Source organism: Tachypleus tridentatus, chromosome 6, assembly GCF_004210375.1.
Source record: "Tachypleus tridentatus isolate NWPU-2018 chromosome 6, ASM421037v1, whole genome shotgun sequence".
Classification (NCBI taxonomy): Eukaryota; Metazoa; Arthropoda; class Merostomata; order Xiphosura; family Limulidae; genus Tachypleus; species Tachypleus tridentatus.
Window position 1 is genome coordinate 56650732 of NC_134830.1, and position 16425 is coordinate 56667156.

General features: G+C 36.7%; 1 protein-coding gene across 2 annotated transcripts in view; it reads left to right on the forward strand.

The window, feature by feature from the left end:
- Window positions 1–4500: 4500 nt before the first annotated feature.
- The window catches only part of LOC143252576 (endoribonuclease LACTB2), a 45215-nt gene continuing 33290 nt past the window's right edge, over window positions 4501–16425 (forward strand). Inside the window, exons 1-3 of one of the 2 annotated variants that reach the window (XM_076504918.1) lie at window positions 4501–4682; window positions 7000–7163; window positions 8047–8167. In XM_076504918.1, coding sequence (XP_076361033.1) covers window positions 4561–4682; window positions 7000–7163; window positions 8047–8167 — 407 coding nt within the window. In that variant the 5' untranslated portion in view covers window positions 4501–4560. The remainder of the gene's footprint in view (window positions 4683–6999; window positions 7164–8046; window positions 8168–16425) is intronic. The other variant, XM_076504917.1, reaches the window with a different exon arrangement.

Sequence of the window (16425 nt, forward strand, 5' to 3'; positions counted from 1 at the left end):
AAATTCGTACTTTTCTAGTTGGATAGATAACAGCCGTCATGCGATCGAAGTGTATAAACCAAGTGAAATAAATAACAGTTGTCACCATTCAGTACCACTAGGCCTATTACATTTTTAATACTGTATTATTCATTCATTCACTTAAGTTTCAAGAATCAAAAGAATGTATCGTAATCCAACCAAATATATGCATAACACTTAAGTCACTTGTTAATATCTTTTTAAAATGTATTTATTCTTGATCTAAATTCTTTACAAAACATATAAAAAGATAGCTAGTTATCAAATACGTACCACACAATAGACAGCTACACAAGGCACGTAAAAGCTTAGTCTGTTGTAGAAAACACGCCGACCTTTAGTTAGCTAAATAAATCTCACAAAGTGACAATTAATTATAGAAATATACCAAACGACATAGAAAAAATGTCAAAAGATATAGAAAACGTATAAAACTACGATTAGCTATCGAAATCATGCTAACTGTATGCTTTCGCTTTTTATTATAAAATATTTACTAATTTATTTCGAAGTGATTTTCTTTGAACCAGCATCGATGGGATTTAACAAACAACTGACAATTTTAATTAGATCAGCGTACATAACTCTACGGCTCCAACTTGGTTAAGACACTCGACTTATAATCCGAGGGTCGCGGGTTCGAATCCCCATAGCTCCAAACAGGCTCGCCCCTTCCAGCCCTGGGGGTGTTATAATGTTACGGTCAGTCCCACTATTCGTTGGTAAAAGAGTAGTCCAAGAGTTAGCGGTGGGTGATGATAACTAGTTGCCTTCCTACCCTGCTAAATTAGGGACGGCTAGCGCAGATAGCCCTCGTGTAGCTTTGCGCGAAATTGAAAACAAGACAAACATAACTATTTATTTGTAAAGAAGGTATATCCTATAAGTAACGGTAGTACATGCTCTCTGGTGTTATTATATTGAAACATAATCACATAATGATTTGCTGTCATGAATGACTTAATCTATTACATATCACGTTGTTGTGATGATTCGATTACTGTGCGAGTTATTTATAGATAAAGTTGTACGTGTTTATTAGTTAAGGGGCTCCCAGTAACATAATAGTAGCACAAGAAATGTTAACAACAATATAATTATTTTTGCAGTTAATCTTATTAATTGTTGCTTGGGCCTGATATGCATTTTACACAAAAAATAAGTGATCGTATCAAAATTATTTAGTAACATTAATTGTGCTTCACCTACTTGTAAGAGACATATACTCTATAACGATTGATGCTGTATGTAACAAATAAATAGTATTCTGATCATTGCTGTGTTAAGCCAGCCTGATGAGTTCTGGATTGAGCAAAACGCTTCTTCGCAATGGATATGGTGAATATAGTGCTTAGAAATATAATAGGCTTAATATTGAAATCTCGTTTCCCGCTGGTACAGCGGTAAGTCTATGGATTTACGACGCTAAAATTAGAGGTTCGATCCACCTCGGTGGACTTAGCAGATACCCCGCTGTGGTTTTGATATAAGAAAACACATACATATTATTGTCTTGTATTATTATTTTTGTATACTTGTTCAAATTATATAATATTTGTATTCTGCAGAACAGATAATAATAATTTGCTTAGTTGGATAACTATTTGTATTATTTTACTGATATATGATCATGTTATACATATTGAGTTTGTAAATTAAAGTATAATACATTATACCAACAAGATTTATTGTTCAAATCGCATAAATCGAGCATACTCAGTTTCTTTGAAAGAATAGCTTTTAGTATCTTTAAAGGTATTCTGTCATTTTTACCCCACTGTAATTTGATATTATTGTCAATTGCTGCTAGTAATCAAAGTAAAGGTAATTAACGTTTCATTTCAAAGTTGTATGTTTGTTTGTTTGTTTTTTGAATTTCGCACAAAGCTACTCGAGGGCTATCTGTGCTGGCTGTCCCTAATTTAGTAGTGTAAGACCAGAGGGATGGCAGCTAGTCATTACCACCCACTGCCAACTCTTGGGCTACTCTTTTACCAACGAATAGTGGGATTAACCGTCACTTATAACGCCCCACGGCTAAAAGAGCAAGCATGTTTGGTGTGAAGAAGATTCAAACCCGCGACCCTCAGATTACGAGTCACACGCCTTAACACGCTTGGCCATGCCGGGCCATTCAAAGTTGTAATACAGGATTCTGTTTGCAGGACATTTGATTATAAAAGAACTTTTTTTATCATTGAATGGCCTACCAACTATAAAATTTAGAAACAACAGAAAGTAAAGAAAGCTGAAATGCTTTTGGTAAATATGCTAAATGCTGTAAATCAACCAATCGTTAATGATTTGAATACAAAAAATGTGTTTAATGGTATAAACATATCTAGAAACTTCAAATAAAAAAACAAGTTAATTGACAAAGTACTCTGCATTTATTATTACTGTTCTGCAAAGTATTAAATAATTCGTTTTTTTCTGCCTGACTTTTTGTTTTAATTATAATCAAACATTTATCAATATAAGGGATTATAACACTGAAAATTGAGGTTCGATACATGTGGTGAATGAAGCGCGGATGGCCTAACCAAGATAAAGAAACAAAACATTTCTAAAATAACCTATTCTTGTTAACAGTGCACAAAAATATAAGTGAAATGAACGATAATCTCAAATAATGCAAATGTTGGGCTTATTCAAAGTGGTACTATCTCTTCTCAAAATATTTTACGCATTATTTTATTAGGTAATTGAAATTTCGTTTCTGAAATTACAAAATGACACGAACTCTATGACGAAATTTTCAGTGTGAAACTTTCCGTCCTTTAATGTCTGCCACATCGCTAAGGCCTGCCTTCTTAATCTAATGCAATCTAAAGCCTCTCGGTAAGTGGAAAATGCATAAATATTTGTATCGGTGATTGTAAAAGATTGTTTGTTTGGAGTTTCGCGCAAAGCTACTCGAGTGTAGCGTTTACTCCACTGTTTAGGATTTGGAGCTTTGAGGTAAAATCAAATTAGAATTTTGGATTTCGTATATTGTATATTTAGATACTATTCAAGATTATACTTAACTTGGGGTACATACAGTTGGTATTTTCTTTTCATTTAATTCAAATTGCAATGCGTATCTACACGTACAAACAAGAGCTTTGTTGTTTATTGTTGATGTTAACATCAACTCTTTCAATACCATTCACAAACAGACATACAAATAATAAGTTGTCCCATTGTTAATTGTATTGTGGTGCATTATACTACATTGTAAACTATTAAAGTATTCGTAAGTATTTGTTGACTAAATTTTTGTCACGATCCTATTATTGACACAAAGGGAACACGATTCAAATCTGAGATCATATTGTTATCAGTCCTAACTTTTCTGGTTTATTGATTATCCGAGAAATCGCAAATTTATGTGTTAATAACTGCCATTAATAGAAACATAATTCAAACAAATAAAAATATTTATTTATCAAATATTTTAAAATGCGACTACCTACCAACGCTTTGTTTGTTTTGTTGAAATTTCGCACAAAGCTACTCGAGGGCTATCTGTGCTAGCCGTCCCTAATTTAGCAGTGTAAGACTAGAGGGAAGGCAGCTAGTCATCACCACCCACCGCCAACTCTTGGGCTACTCTTTTACCAACGAATAGTGGGATTGACAGTCACATTATACACCCCCACGGCTGGGAGGGCGAGCATGTTTAGCGCGACGCGGGCGCGAACCCGCGGATTACGAGTCGCACGCCTTACGCGCTTGGCCATGCCAGGCCGACCTACCAATGTAATTTTCTAAAATTATTTAAATCTAAAATCATTTATTCTATGTTTTACACAAGTTTTACCATACAGGTAGACTAAAAGTAATAGTTTCTATTTAAAATATTTTGTATCGTACAAGATAAAGTATTAAGAAATAAATCATCTCCATTTGTTGAGGTGTTGGGTGCAGTGTTGAATATGGCAAAATTACTTTTATCTACCGAGGGTTGGCCCGGCATGGCCAAGCGCGTAAGGCCATCAAACATGCTCCCCCCCCTTTCAGCTATTCGTTGGTAAAAAAAAGTAGCCCAAGAGTTCCCTTCCCTCTAGTGGACCGGCATGGTCATGCTTGTTAAGGCGTTCGACTCAGAGTGTACCCTGTCGGTCGCGGGTTCGAATCCCGGTCGCACCAAACATGCTTGCCCTCTCAGCCGTGAGGGCGTTATAATGTTACAGTCAATCCCACTATTCGTTGGTAAAAGAGTAGCTCAAGAGTTGGCGGTGGATGGTGATGACTAGCTGCCTTCCCTCTAGTCTTACACTGCTAAATTAGGGACGGCTAGCACAGATAGTCCTCGAGTAGCTTTGTGCGAAATTCCAAAACAAACAAACGAACAAAACAAGTACCGAGGGTCGAAAACAATAAAGCATATTTAAAGTACAATCGCGGAGTTCACTGTTTATATTAAAATACGTATTTAGTCCCATTGCCTCGTTCCTCAAGAGTGCTGTTTATATGCTTGTGATAATGATAAAACTATTAATGTGTCCTGAAACGAAGTGAACTTTGAATACCAGGAGCAGCACGATTTCAAACATGGCGTCTGTAGTTCCTAAAGTATCGCAATTATCTCACCGAGTGATTCGTATTTTAGGATGTAATCCGAATCCTGCGACTCTGCAAGGAACGAACACATATTTAATTGGTACTGGTAAAAAGTAAGCTAATACTTACTGAAATAAGTTGAGGGTAACTTAAGTTCCAGTGTGAATAAAAAATAACCTAACGCAGTTGCATATTAATAATGAATAACATCATTCCATAAGCCTACAAGTAGTGTGGGTTCGTAGGTCTCAGCTTAACAACAACACGAACAAAAAAATCATAATGTAGTAGAATGATCATGAAGTTCATCACGTCGTAATATTCCATATTGTTATATCCACTCACGATTTGTTTAAGATCTGTGTATTCATGCATCATAATTTTCATTGCAAAATCTCTGTCGTAAGATCCTTATGTCCAGAATACACCGTTCTTTGCAGGCTTTTATAAACTAGTGTGCGAGACTTAAAAAAGAGTCCTGTCACCTGTTGCGAAAGCCTGACTGCACAGAAATCCATAGACACTTTACCCATTAATATAACCAGTATAGCTTTAATATAGAATAGCATTAATACCGTTTCATTCTCTCTTCCTTTTTTTCAAATATGCATTGGTTGAATATTTTTTTATGACTGAAAGTGAAAAACTTATTTAGATGAGCCAATACCCTCCGTTAGCCTGATTTCTAGATGGAGACCTTTCTTTGTTGTATTTACTGTTGCCAGGGTCACTTGGGTGGCTTTTGTGTTCATGAATTTCTATGTTTTAAGATTACCATGGTTGATATATGAATTTTTGCAGGTTTTTCTGGATATTTCTGGTCACCAAGATTGATCCATATTCCTTTTGTTTTCCAGTGTCATTAAGTCTAAAGGACATCCTATTCATGGAAATTCTAAATCATTGATCTAAACACATCTTTATGTTCTGAGTGTAAGAATATTTTTCCTCAGAAAAGACTCTTACATACCTTTCTCAAAAGCATTTTATATCCATTGCCTAAAACAGTACAAGATCCTTCTGCCCAGTACCGGGGCAGTTCAAGATGGTTTGGATACAACAAAAATAGTAGCAGTTGAGATTTTGTTTATATTAGCAAACTGCTTGAACAACTGTTGTATGATAAACTGGATCAATTCTGATAAAGTGTAATTTTTACATTAATACTAATTAGGCTTATGTTATTATTTGTATTATTGTGTAAGGATAACTTCAAATTATTGAATTATATTATGGATTTAGGCCAACCTAAATTTACTAAACTAGCCAAGCCAAGTATAACTTTTTTAACAAAGTGTGGTAGTTCATACTGAAACACCGACTTAAAGGATAAAATTTTTTACCACATTGTGAACATGTGGTTTTGGTTAGAATGTCTAATATATATATATAATTTTATTTTTCATAATTTGTAATTTAATATTTGGTTTATTATTTTATTATAATCATGATTATACATTGTTTCTTAGTTAGTGGATTTAGGGCTAACCAAATCCTCCTGAGATGGCCTAAGTAATGAAACAATGTATTCAAATCATAAAGAAATGTATAGTTTGAATATTATATTCGTTAGGTTTTGTTCTTCATTAGGTATAAATTTTTATCTGCCTAGGTAGTTTACTTTGATCAATCTTACTTTGTATTTGACTTTGACCTTTTTGGTATTTTAGCAGTAGTGTTGGTATGCCTTCATGGTCCCTGCAGTTGTGGGGTGGAGGTAAAAGTGGCTTCAAATCAACCAGAATTGTGACTACAATTGTAGAGAAATTACTTTTTGTGGGGGAAAACATCTTTTATAGTTTCACTAGTGTATCTGTGTTTTATAACAGTAAGACAAACCTTCAGTGAACTTAGCAAGTGCCCTATAAGTTAATTATCATGTCCTAACTTGAGTAATAACAAATGTAATGATATGGAATAAGTGAAAAAGCAACAAGGTATAGTCAGGCTTTAATTGAGAATCTCGGACAATGCAAGACAAATGATCATTACATTTACTACCATGATTTCAAGGACTGGTTTGACTCTGGACATCCAACTCGCTCTGGTCTTTTGAGTCTACACCAATAAACATACTCAGTTTTTTGGAAGCTTGCCCATTTGTTTCAATATATGTTTTTAAATTATGCATGCTTTATAATATTATGCATTGGTATCATTAAGGAGTTCAGAAGACTTCATTGAGTGCAGATACAGAAAATCTTCTTTTGAAGGTTAAAGCCATTGTAAAATGTAAAACAATAAACATGCTATTTAAATCCTGTACTGGTAAAAAAGCTTATGTACTTTTAATAATTATAATTTGTAGATGCTATGAAAATAATAATGGAAACAGACTGTTTTAATTAAGGATAAACTTAATAAATGAATGATATTAACAATTGATATTTAAACTTTTAATTATGTTGCTTTTGTCATTGCCGTTTCCAGGCGAATTCTCTTTGACACTGGAGATGCTGGTTTTCCAGAATACATCTCTCTATTACAGCAGGAGCTTTCAGAAAAAAAGATTTCTCTAGAGAAAATAGTAGTGAGTCATTGGCATCATGACCATGTAGGAGGAATTGCAGACATCTTCAGAGATATAAAACCAGGTTTTGTCATTTAAAGAACTGTATTCTAAAAACAGCTGGTATGGGTTTTTTTTTTTTTTTATAACAAAGCCATGTGGGCTATCTGCTGAGTCCACCAAGGGGAATTGAATCCCTGATTTTAGCATTGTAAATCTGTGGACATACCACTGTACCAGCAAAGAATGGTGTGGGTATTAAAAATTTATTTAAAATAAAGCACAGAACAACATTGTGACCCTCTTAGGTTATCTTCAGGTTAGCAAAGAGAATTTGCAACTGACTGTTGCTGGGCACCCATCTACACTCTCATTCCTAAGACTTTGTTAACCTGAAGGACGACCTAAGAAGGTCAAAACATTGTTATGTACTTTATTTTAATTAAAGTTTATTACCCATACCAGCCGTATTTAGAATATATTTTTACTTCAAGTGGATTTCTCATTAACATGCATTTAGAGAACAGTTGTTGATTTTTTGTAAAGCTGTATTCATTTAATTTTTGATGTGTTATATTCAGTTAGTTCTGTTGGCTTTGTTTTTATGAGTTTTTTTATGTATTTAAATATTATTTTGAGACATAATTATTGCTAGTGGAACTGAATACTGCTAAATGATTTTACTTAAACTACTAATGAAACATTTCAGCTGTCTGTTTTACTGCTTATAGTTGATCTGGGATATTTGGCCCTAAAAATTTTTAAACTAATAAACAAAGATTATCCAAAGAACAAACTAGCAGCATATATTTTCTCTGAGAATTAGTGATGTATTGCAAATAAATGTACATACATATTTCAATCAGTTTTGTTGTTATCTGTACATATAGAAATCAGTTGTTCATAGTTTTAGAGAAACTTGTCTTTATAAATCATGTCTGAAATTAACATATTGCTTTCCACTAAAGACTGTGAAGTTTTCAAATTGCCTCTTGATTCTGAAAAGAAAGATGACAAACCAGCAAAAAATATCGACTATATGTATCTGAAAGATGGTGACAAGCTGAAAACTGAAGGTGCTACCCTGCGGTAAGCCTTAGTACAAGAAGTTATCTATAGAGATTATATGTAACAGATTTTATTTAAAAAACACAGCCTGGTCATTTGATTAGGAATTATATACATGTTTTAGTCTTGGGCCTATCCTGATCTGCAAGTGGAAATTAGGTTGGTCACATGATGTGTCACATTACTCATGCTGCATTATAATTTGGTTGGGACGAAATATTGAGAAATAATGTTGTAGCATTCAAAAGAGTCATTAGGTGAAGATATCGGTGTTGAACACAGTTTAATGGGTAGACTGTTTCAAGAAATTAGTCATCTAAGTTTATCAAAAATGGAAAACATTGAACAAAATATCTGGTATAAGGGGATGTATGTATGTATATTTTCTTATAGAGAAACCACATTGGGCTATCTGCTGAATCCACTGAGGGGAATTCAACCCCTGATTTTAATGTTGTAAATCCATAGACTTACTGCTGTACCAACGGGGGACTGTGTAAGGAGGACTTGTGACCACAAATGCTTAAGAAGAGAAGGAAGGCAGTTGGACAGGTAAAAAAAACCCACCCATCAATCAGTGCGCCAGTTGACAGATATTTTGTGTAGGTCAGTCTACACCTATATCCAGCTGTACCTTCCAAATAACGTTGGAACAAATGGCCTATAGCAGTAGGAGATTTACATAAAGCAGTAAATTTGGCTACAAACAAGAAAAAGTGTCTTTAGTGGTGTAAATAGAACAAACATTGGACTGCCAGGTTCAAATCCCCGTTGCACCAAACATGCACGCCCTTTCAGCCGTGGGAGCATTATAATGTAATGGTCAATCCCACTATTTGTTGGTAAAATAGTAGCCCAAGAGTTGACAGAGGGTGGTGATGACTAGCTGCCTTCCCTCTAGTCTTACACAGCTAAATTAGGAATGGTTAGTGCAGGTAGCCCTCAAGTGAATTTGAGCAAAACTCAAAAATAACAAAAAAAAACATTGGACTAATAAAAACTGATGAACAGTTATGTAGTACAGGGTTTATGCTTTACCATTTTTTGTACAATCAGGAAAAGACAGATTTGGAAAAAACAAAGTTCAGCACAAACACCTTTTCTGTAGCCTCAGTTGTCAAGGTCTTTGGTAGTGGAATCATGGTGTAGGGATGCTTTCTTTGCATCCTCTGGATCATTTAAAAGGCAAGATAAGTGCTACAACCCACTCAGCATCATTTCTGATCACAAACATCCAGAAATACTTCATGTGTATCCTGATGGGGATGGCTACTTCACAGATGACACTCTTTTCATTTACCATACCCAAATTGTTTGTGTATTGTTTGAAAAATATGATGAAGACTTTCAATGTTTACCACAGCTACCACAGCTTCTGGATTTCAATTCAGTTAACCATCTATGGAAGGAACTCGGAACAGATATTTGCCATTGCAGTCCAAAAGATAATATAGAAAAGTAATTTGAGTGGCAGTGATTAAGTTCAAATAAGGCATGTTTATATGTAGTATAAACTGGCTGAAACTTTGAGCTGTGGGTTGTATGAGGGTACTTAGAGCAAAGAAATCTGAAAGATACTTTTAAATTTTATGTTATAATTATGTGTATCTATTCAGATGTGCTCTAAAATAGTATAACTGTTCCCAAATTTAGCCTGTATTACCCCCCTACTGTTCTTCTGCCTACACTGCTTCATTGACCCTTTTGTGATGGGCTCGGTATAATATGCATGAGTTCATCTGCACATTTGCATACATTAAGTATTTGCACTATAACTTTTGATACAGCATGTGTATCTTCACAAAATTTGACATGCTTTTAGTTAAGGTTTTTTGATGAAATGTTTTTACTAAAGATTTATTTGTGAAAATAGAGTCTGTTTCGTTACTAGTCTGAGTGAAATATGATTTTGTGTTATGATTAAGAAATCTATTCTTCATCCCATAAATCTTAAATATTATTTGCATAATCTCTAAAATAATTTCAAACATTTGTTTTCAATAAGACTATATTTTGTTATTTTCTATTACTGTGAGGGGTCTGTCACTTGACCAACCTCGTAACCATCATGAAAAAAAATTAGGAAATATAAATATAAATTGTGTTTTTTCGTGCTATAATGACTACATATTACAACACAAAACTACAAATGTATTAGTCTAAGTAGCTTAAGTCTCATAACACTATATATTTATTATTTTTTTATTACATTGACCTTCCAGTTATGTCTGGCTAGCATTATTTAACTTGCATTGATGCAGTTCATGTGCACTTGTTGCATATTCAGTAATATAAAACTGACCTTGACTTTTAGTCTTCCCTATCTTGGCTGTGTTTTAGTGGAATAATATTTTGTAATATATAGTCATTTCAATTATTACATCAGAGAGTGAGATTATTAGTATTTAAATAATAAATTATGAAACTTGTTTTTCTTAAAATATATAACAATAAATCAAAATAAAGCAAACAATTATCTCTTCTTGCTACAACCTTTGAACTTGGTTGCTGCTGGACATAGATTGCTAAACTTTTTAAATTTTGCACATGGAGGATATCAAACAAAAATTTTTTTTTAGGTTTTATATATATGTAGTTGAATAACCAAAAATCATAAGTACATAATATACCATAGAATTCCCTGATAATTTATTAATCTTAGAATTTAATTAAGATGTATTTGGATTTTAAAACGTATGAAACTTTAACCAAACTAAAGACATAAACTACCTTCATGAAATCTTGGTTTGAAAGAACATGATAACTTTTTCACAGATTAAAAAGGCTGATGGGAAGTTGCAAGCTGTCAATTGGTTATTCACATGTCACATATTGTGGTAAGAGTATATAAGAGACCATTTGATTCAGTACCTAATCAATATCTCAGCAAAATAAAAAGATAAGAGGTTCTTAATTTGTCCCCTGTGTGTTGATTCCTGTGCGTGGTGAGGGGACCTCCCAGAGAAGGTTGTGTTCTTTCAGTTTACCTCCTCTGGGATCTAAACATCCACCCATGTGTTTCCAGTACATGGTGACCTGTGAAGGGGAAGAGAGGATCCTGGTGGTTGAGGGGTCCAATCCTAACACACCACTTTAGCCTTGAATTCCTGTAGATGGGCAGCCTTGGGGTGGCCTCCCTTGTGTCAGTCTGCTAGTCCACTTGGGCTTGGATCAACCAAGTACCAGTGTTGGATGTTCTCAACAGGTGTTGTGGACATTGTATCTGGTGCTGGTGTTTGGGTATAGTGCTCATGAAACCATGGCCTTGCCGCAGTGTTCTTGTTTGGCATTGTAGTGCATCCTCTCGTAGGGCTCCATGGTGGGTGGTGTCAGTAGGCACCAAAATATTCCTTTTTTTATTATGGATCCTCCAAATAAAAACTTAAATAAAATAGTGAAAAAACAGTCCATAGGTAAATGACCACATCTTCAACATCAGTAACACCAATTGTACCTCAATTTCTTATACTGCATTCTCTTTCAGACAAACCTCTAGAGCAAATTCTCCCTTTTTCATTCAGAAGGGACTAGAGGGACTTGCTGGCTCTCCAAAGTCAGTAAAGAATCTTCGCTTTGGTAACATATTGGTGGAAACATCCACATCTGAACACAGTGAACTCCTCTTGCATTCAAAGGCAATTGGGGATATACCTATTGAGGTTACACCTCATGTTGCTTTAAATTCATCACGAGGAGTTATTGTTAAGAGGGATTTGAAGAACATCCCCGAGTCAGAGATTCTGCAGTGAGGCGTATCTCCTCTCACAAAGATGGAATTACAATGCTGACCAATATCCTCATTTCTGACATTTACATCACCACATCCACCTGCCACCTTCAAGGCAAGGCAGGTTATTTTAGTTGCAGGGTATGGCCATATATTCCAAACCCTCTCAGATGTTTCCAGTGTCAGGGGTTTGGTCACTCAAATACGTCGTGTCATGGTTCCTTGACGTGTGCTCGTTGTGGTGTCAAAGACCATGATGCCTATGAGTGTGAAACGGACCCTCATTGCATCAATTGCAATGGTTCTCACCCATCCTACTTTCATTTGTGCCCTAAATGGTTGGGAGATAAAAAGGTGCAGCATTTGAAAATGATTCATAACATTACTTATCTTAAGGCTCGCAAATTGCTATCCACCACTTCTTCATCTCAGACGTATGCTGCTGCACTTTGTTCCACAACTACAGTGGGAGTGCAGACATATCTCTCTGTGCCTCCAAAAGAATTGTTCTCAAACCAAATGAAAAGTTTTTGACCTCCATCGTTAAAAAAGTTGATGAATTAGCTTTAACACCCATCTCTGTCCCTTACATACATTCAAGCAAATCCCAAGATCCACTTCCTTTGGTTTCAGGTAAGGCATTTACTCGGATACATCTTATTCTCCCACCTCCAGAAGACTGAGGATGATCGTTTGCGTCCTCAGTCACTGGAATCCTCTTCCAACAGCAAAGAAATGCCCAATCAACCCAGGGCAATATCCATGGAGGTCAGTTGATCTCTCTCAATAAAGACAGTAAAGAAAAAAGACGTGTTCGTAAACAGAAGGGTTCTTCACCCAATTCGCCTGCACATAAATAAAAGTGGCCACCTTGATACAATGGAACTGTCGAGGTTTACATTTTAATCTGGATGACATCAAAACACTGATTGCTTCCAACCATCCTGTATGTCTCTCCTTGCAGGAAACATTTCTGAAATCTACCGATACAGTCACCTCTCGGCAGTTTCCTTTGTACAGAAATGACAGGCAATGTGATGGAAAAGTGCATGGAGGGGTGGGTGGTGCTGTTGGTTGATCAGCATGTGCCCACCTTGTCTTTGCCACTCGACACATCCTTGAAGGTCATAAACATTTGTGCTTCCTTGGGTCGTGCCATCACTGTTTGTTCACTCAACCTTCCACCTGGATATAACTATGATCAATCAGACCTTAATGTTCTTATTGAACAGTTGTTGTTTCCCTTTTTAATTCTGGGGGGCTTTAATGGACATCATCACCTGTGGGGAAGTGCTAATATTTATAGCAGAGGTTGTTCTGTAGAGGGTACGCTCTCTGATCACAACCTTTCTCTTTTCAATACTGGTTCTTCTGCTTATTTTCATGCACCTAGTCAGTCCTTTACCTGCTATTGGTCTCTCAATTTGCTCCTCTTCACTATTCTCCTATTTTCCGTGGAGGGTTGACAATACTCCATAAGACAGTTATCATTTTCTTATAATTTTGAGAGAGACTGACCATGGTCAGTGCCACCCAACCTGTGTGCCTCAGTGGAAGCTGTATCAAGCAAACTGTCCCTCTTTCACTGCTCTTGCACTTGTCTGTAAGCCATCAACAGATGACTCTGTGGCAACAGTAAGTGCCTGTATTATACAAGCAGTTACTCAGTGTATTTCTAAAACCTCGACACGTTTTCCACGAAATCCTCTTCCATGGTGGAATCCTGCCTGCCACATGGCACAGAAGGCTCAAAAATGGGGGTGGGATACTTTTTGTAGGTATCCCACACTCCTGCACCGCATCGCTTTCCAGCAGGCCCGTGCACACGCTCAGTGGGTAAGATGTCAAAGCCAGAAGGAATCTTGGATTAAGTTCACAACCAGCATATCTTCTACCACCAGTTCTAAAGTCATGTGGGACAAGATTCGAAAGGTCAATGGGCAATATAATTTTGTCCCCCTCTCGATCTTGCTCTCTGATGGCCAGGAAGTAGCTAATACCAGGAGCATTGCTGATACTCTAGGTGAAAGCTTTTGTTGGATATCTAGCACTTCTGTTTCTTCCTCCACCTTCTTAGCCATCAAGACTCGGGCAGAGCAATCACCTCTTTCCTTTCGAGCTGATTGTCTCTATGATTATAGTCATCCCTTTAGACTGGTGGAACTCAAACTGGACCTTCATAGTCTGGCAGTACATCAGTCGGACCTGATGATGTACACTATGAAATGCTGCGCCATCTATCTCCTGCTTCTCTTGCTATTCTTCTGATTGTTTTTAACTGGATCTGGCAGGAGAATGTTTTTCTTGATGCCTGGTGCCAGGCTACTATCCTACCTTTCTTTAAGCTTGGGAAAGATCTCAAGATTCCTTCGAACTACCATCCAATTGCTTTGATGAGCTGTTTCTGTAAGATCTTAGAGAGGATAGTTAATGCTTGTCTCGTTTGGTTCCTCGAATCAAACAACTTCCTCTCGCCCATCCAGTGTGGGTTCCGATAGCAGCGCTCCGCCGTTGACCACCTGATTCTACTTGAAACATCAATCAAAGAAGCCTTTCTCAAATGACAACATTTTGTATCAATATTCCTTGACATTGAGAAGGCTTATGATACAACATGGAGGTATGGCATTTTGTGAGGCCTCCATATATATGGGTTGCTTGGCCATTGGCCCATTTTTATTAAAAAAATTTTAATGGACAGGAGATTCCAAGTTCATGTGGGTTTGACACTTTCCCATTCCTTTCTACAGGAACTTGGAGACCCTCAAGGCTGTGTTTTGAGTGTCACACTTTTCAGTTTAAAGATTAATGCCATCACTGAACAACTACTACTTACTGTTACAAACAGGCTCTGTGTCGATGACTTTCACATCTCATGTTAGTCGTCGAACATGAGGTATATTGAGAGGCAACTTCAGACTGCATTCAATCGTTTCCTGAAGTGGACCACAGCAAATGGTTTTAACTTCTCTCTTTCTAAAACTGTTTACATGCACTTTAGCTGCTAACAGGGTATTCACCCTGATCCTGAACTCTGTATTGGTGAAGTTGTGATCCCTGAGACAAAGTTCTTGGGGCTTATCTTTGACCATAAGCTGACCTTTATATCACACATCAAGCAGCTGTGGGTCAAATGTACAAGAGCACTGAACATTCTCCATGTCCTCTCTTCCACAATTTGGGGAGCAGATTGATGTTCTATGCTAAAGTTATATCGTGCTTTTATTTGATCAAAACTCGACTATGGATCACTGGTGTATGGCTCTGCCGGGATCTCCAATTAAAGATGCTGGACCCATTATCAAGGACTTCGGCTCTGCACTGGGGCTTTCTGCACTTCCCTAGTTCAGAGCTTATACATAGAGTCTCAGGAACCTTCTTTGCACCTTTGCCATTTAAAACTGTCTTTACTGTATGCTTCGAAACTTCATTTCTTACCAAAGCATCCCACCTGGGGTTGTATTTTCCTTCCTCGGTGAACATACTTTTTTAGAACAGATGATCTGCCATTGCTCCTTTTGACCTTCATATCCAGGTGCAGTTGGATGAATTGGGTCTGTCCTTGGATAACATTGCTGTATCCACTAGTCAACCCATCCCACCATGGCTTCCTAACATCCACAAATGTGACCTACCATTAAGTCATCTGAGAAAAGCAGACTCTCCCAATTGGAAATACTGTCTGTTATTTGCTGAACATCTTTTGAACCATTCTTTCATTCCTATTTATACAGATGGTTTGAAATCAGGTGATTGTATGGGCTCTGCCTTGGTTTGTTGTGGTTCAGTGGTTGCATGGAGAATTCCCTCTACACCTTCTGTGTTCACTGCCAAACTATATGCCATTTCTCTTGCCCTGGACCACATAGAAGCTAAGCAGTACTCAAACTGTACTATTTATACTGACTCACTTAGTTCTCTTCTGACCCTGGAATCGCTTCACATTAGTTCATACCTTGTTCTTGCCGATATTCAAAACTGACTGGCCCATTTCTCTTTATCATCTACTTCTATCCAGTTTTTCTGGATACCGGGTCACATTGGTATTCGCGGGAATGAGCTAGCCAACACTGCAGCTAAATCTATCTGCTCAGGCACTATCACCGCTATGCCTGTTCCATACATGAACTATAGTCCTGTATTCAAGGCTCAGCTCCGTTCCTTTGGCAGTCGACTTGGAGTGAGTAATGTGAAAACAAGCTTTTCCAAATAAAACCTTGCATTGGACTTTGGCCATCTTGCTTCTGTAAGGATCAGAAAGAGAAAGTTGATCTACCTGGACTAAGTATTGGTCACAGTTTTTTAACTCATCGTTTTCTTTTTATCTAGGACTGATGCACCAATGTGTTGGCCGTATAACATTCAGGTCACAATAAGCCATATTTTACTGTCTTGCCGTCATTGTGACTCTCAATGGTAGCACCATTTTAAACATGTTCTGTCCCAAGTTTTATCCGTAACATTAGACAGTGTTATTGGTAATGGTGACACTGTTCATGTTACAAACGTTTTTATTTTTAAAGGCCATTAATCTTTTTAATGCTATTTAAGT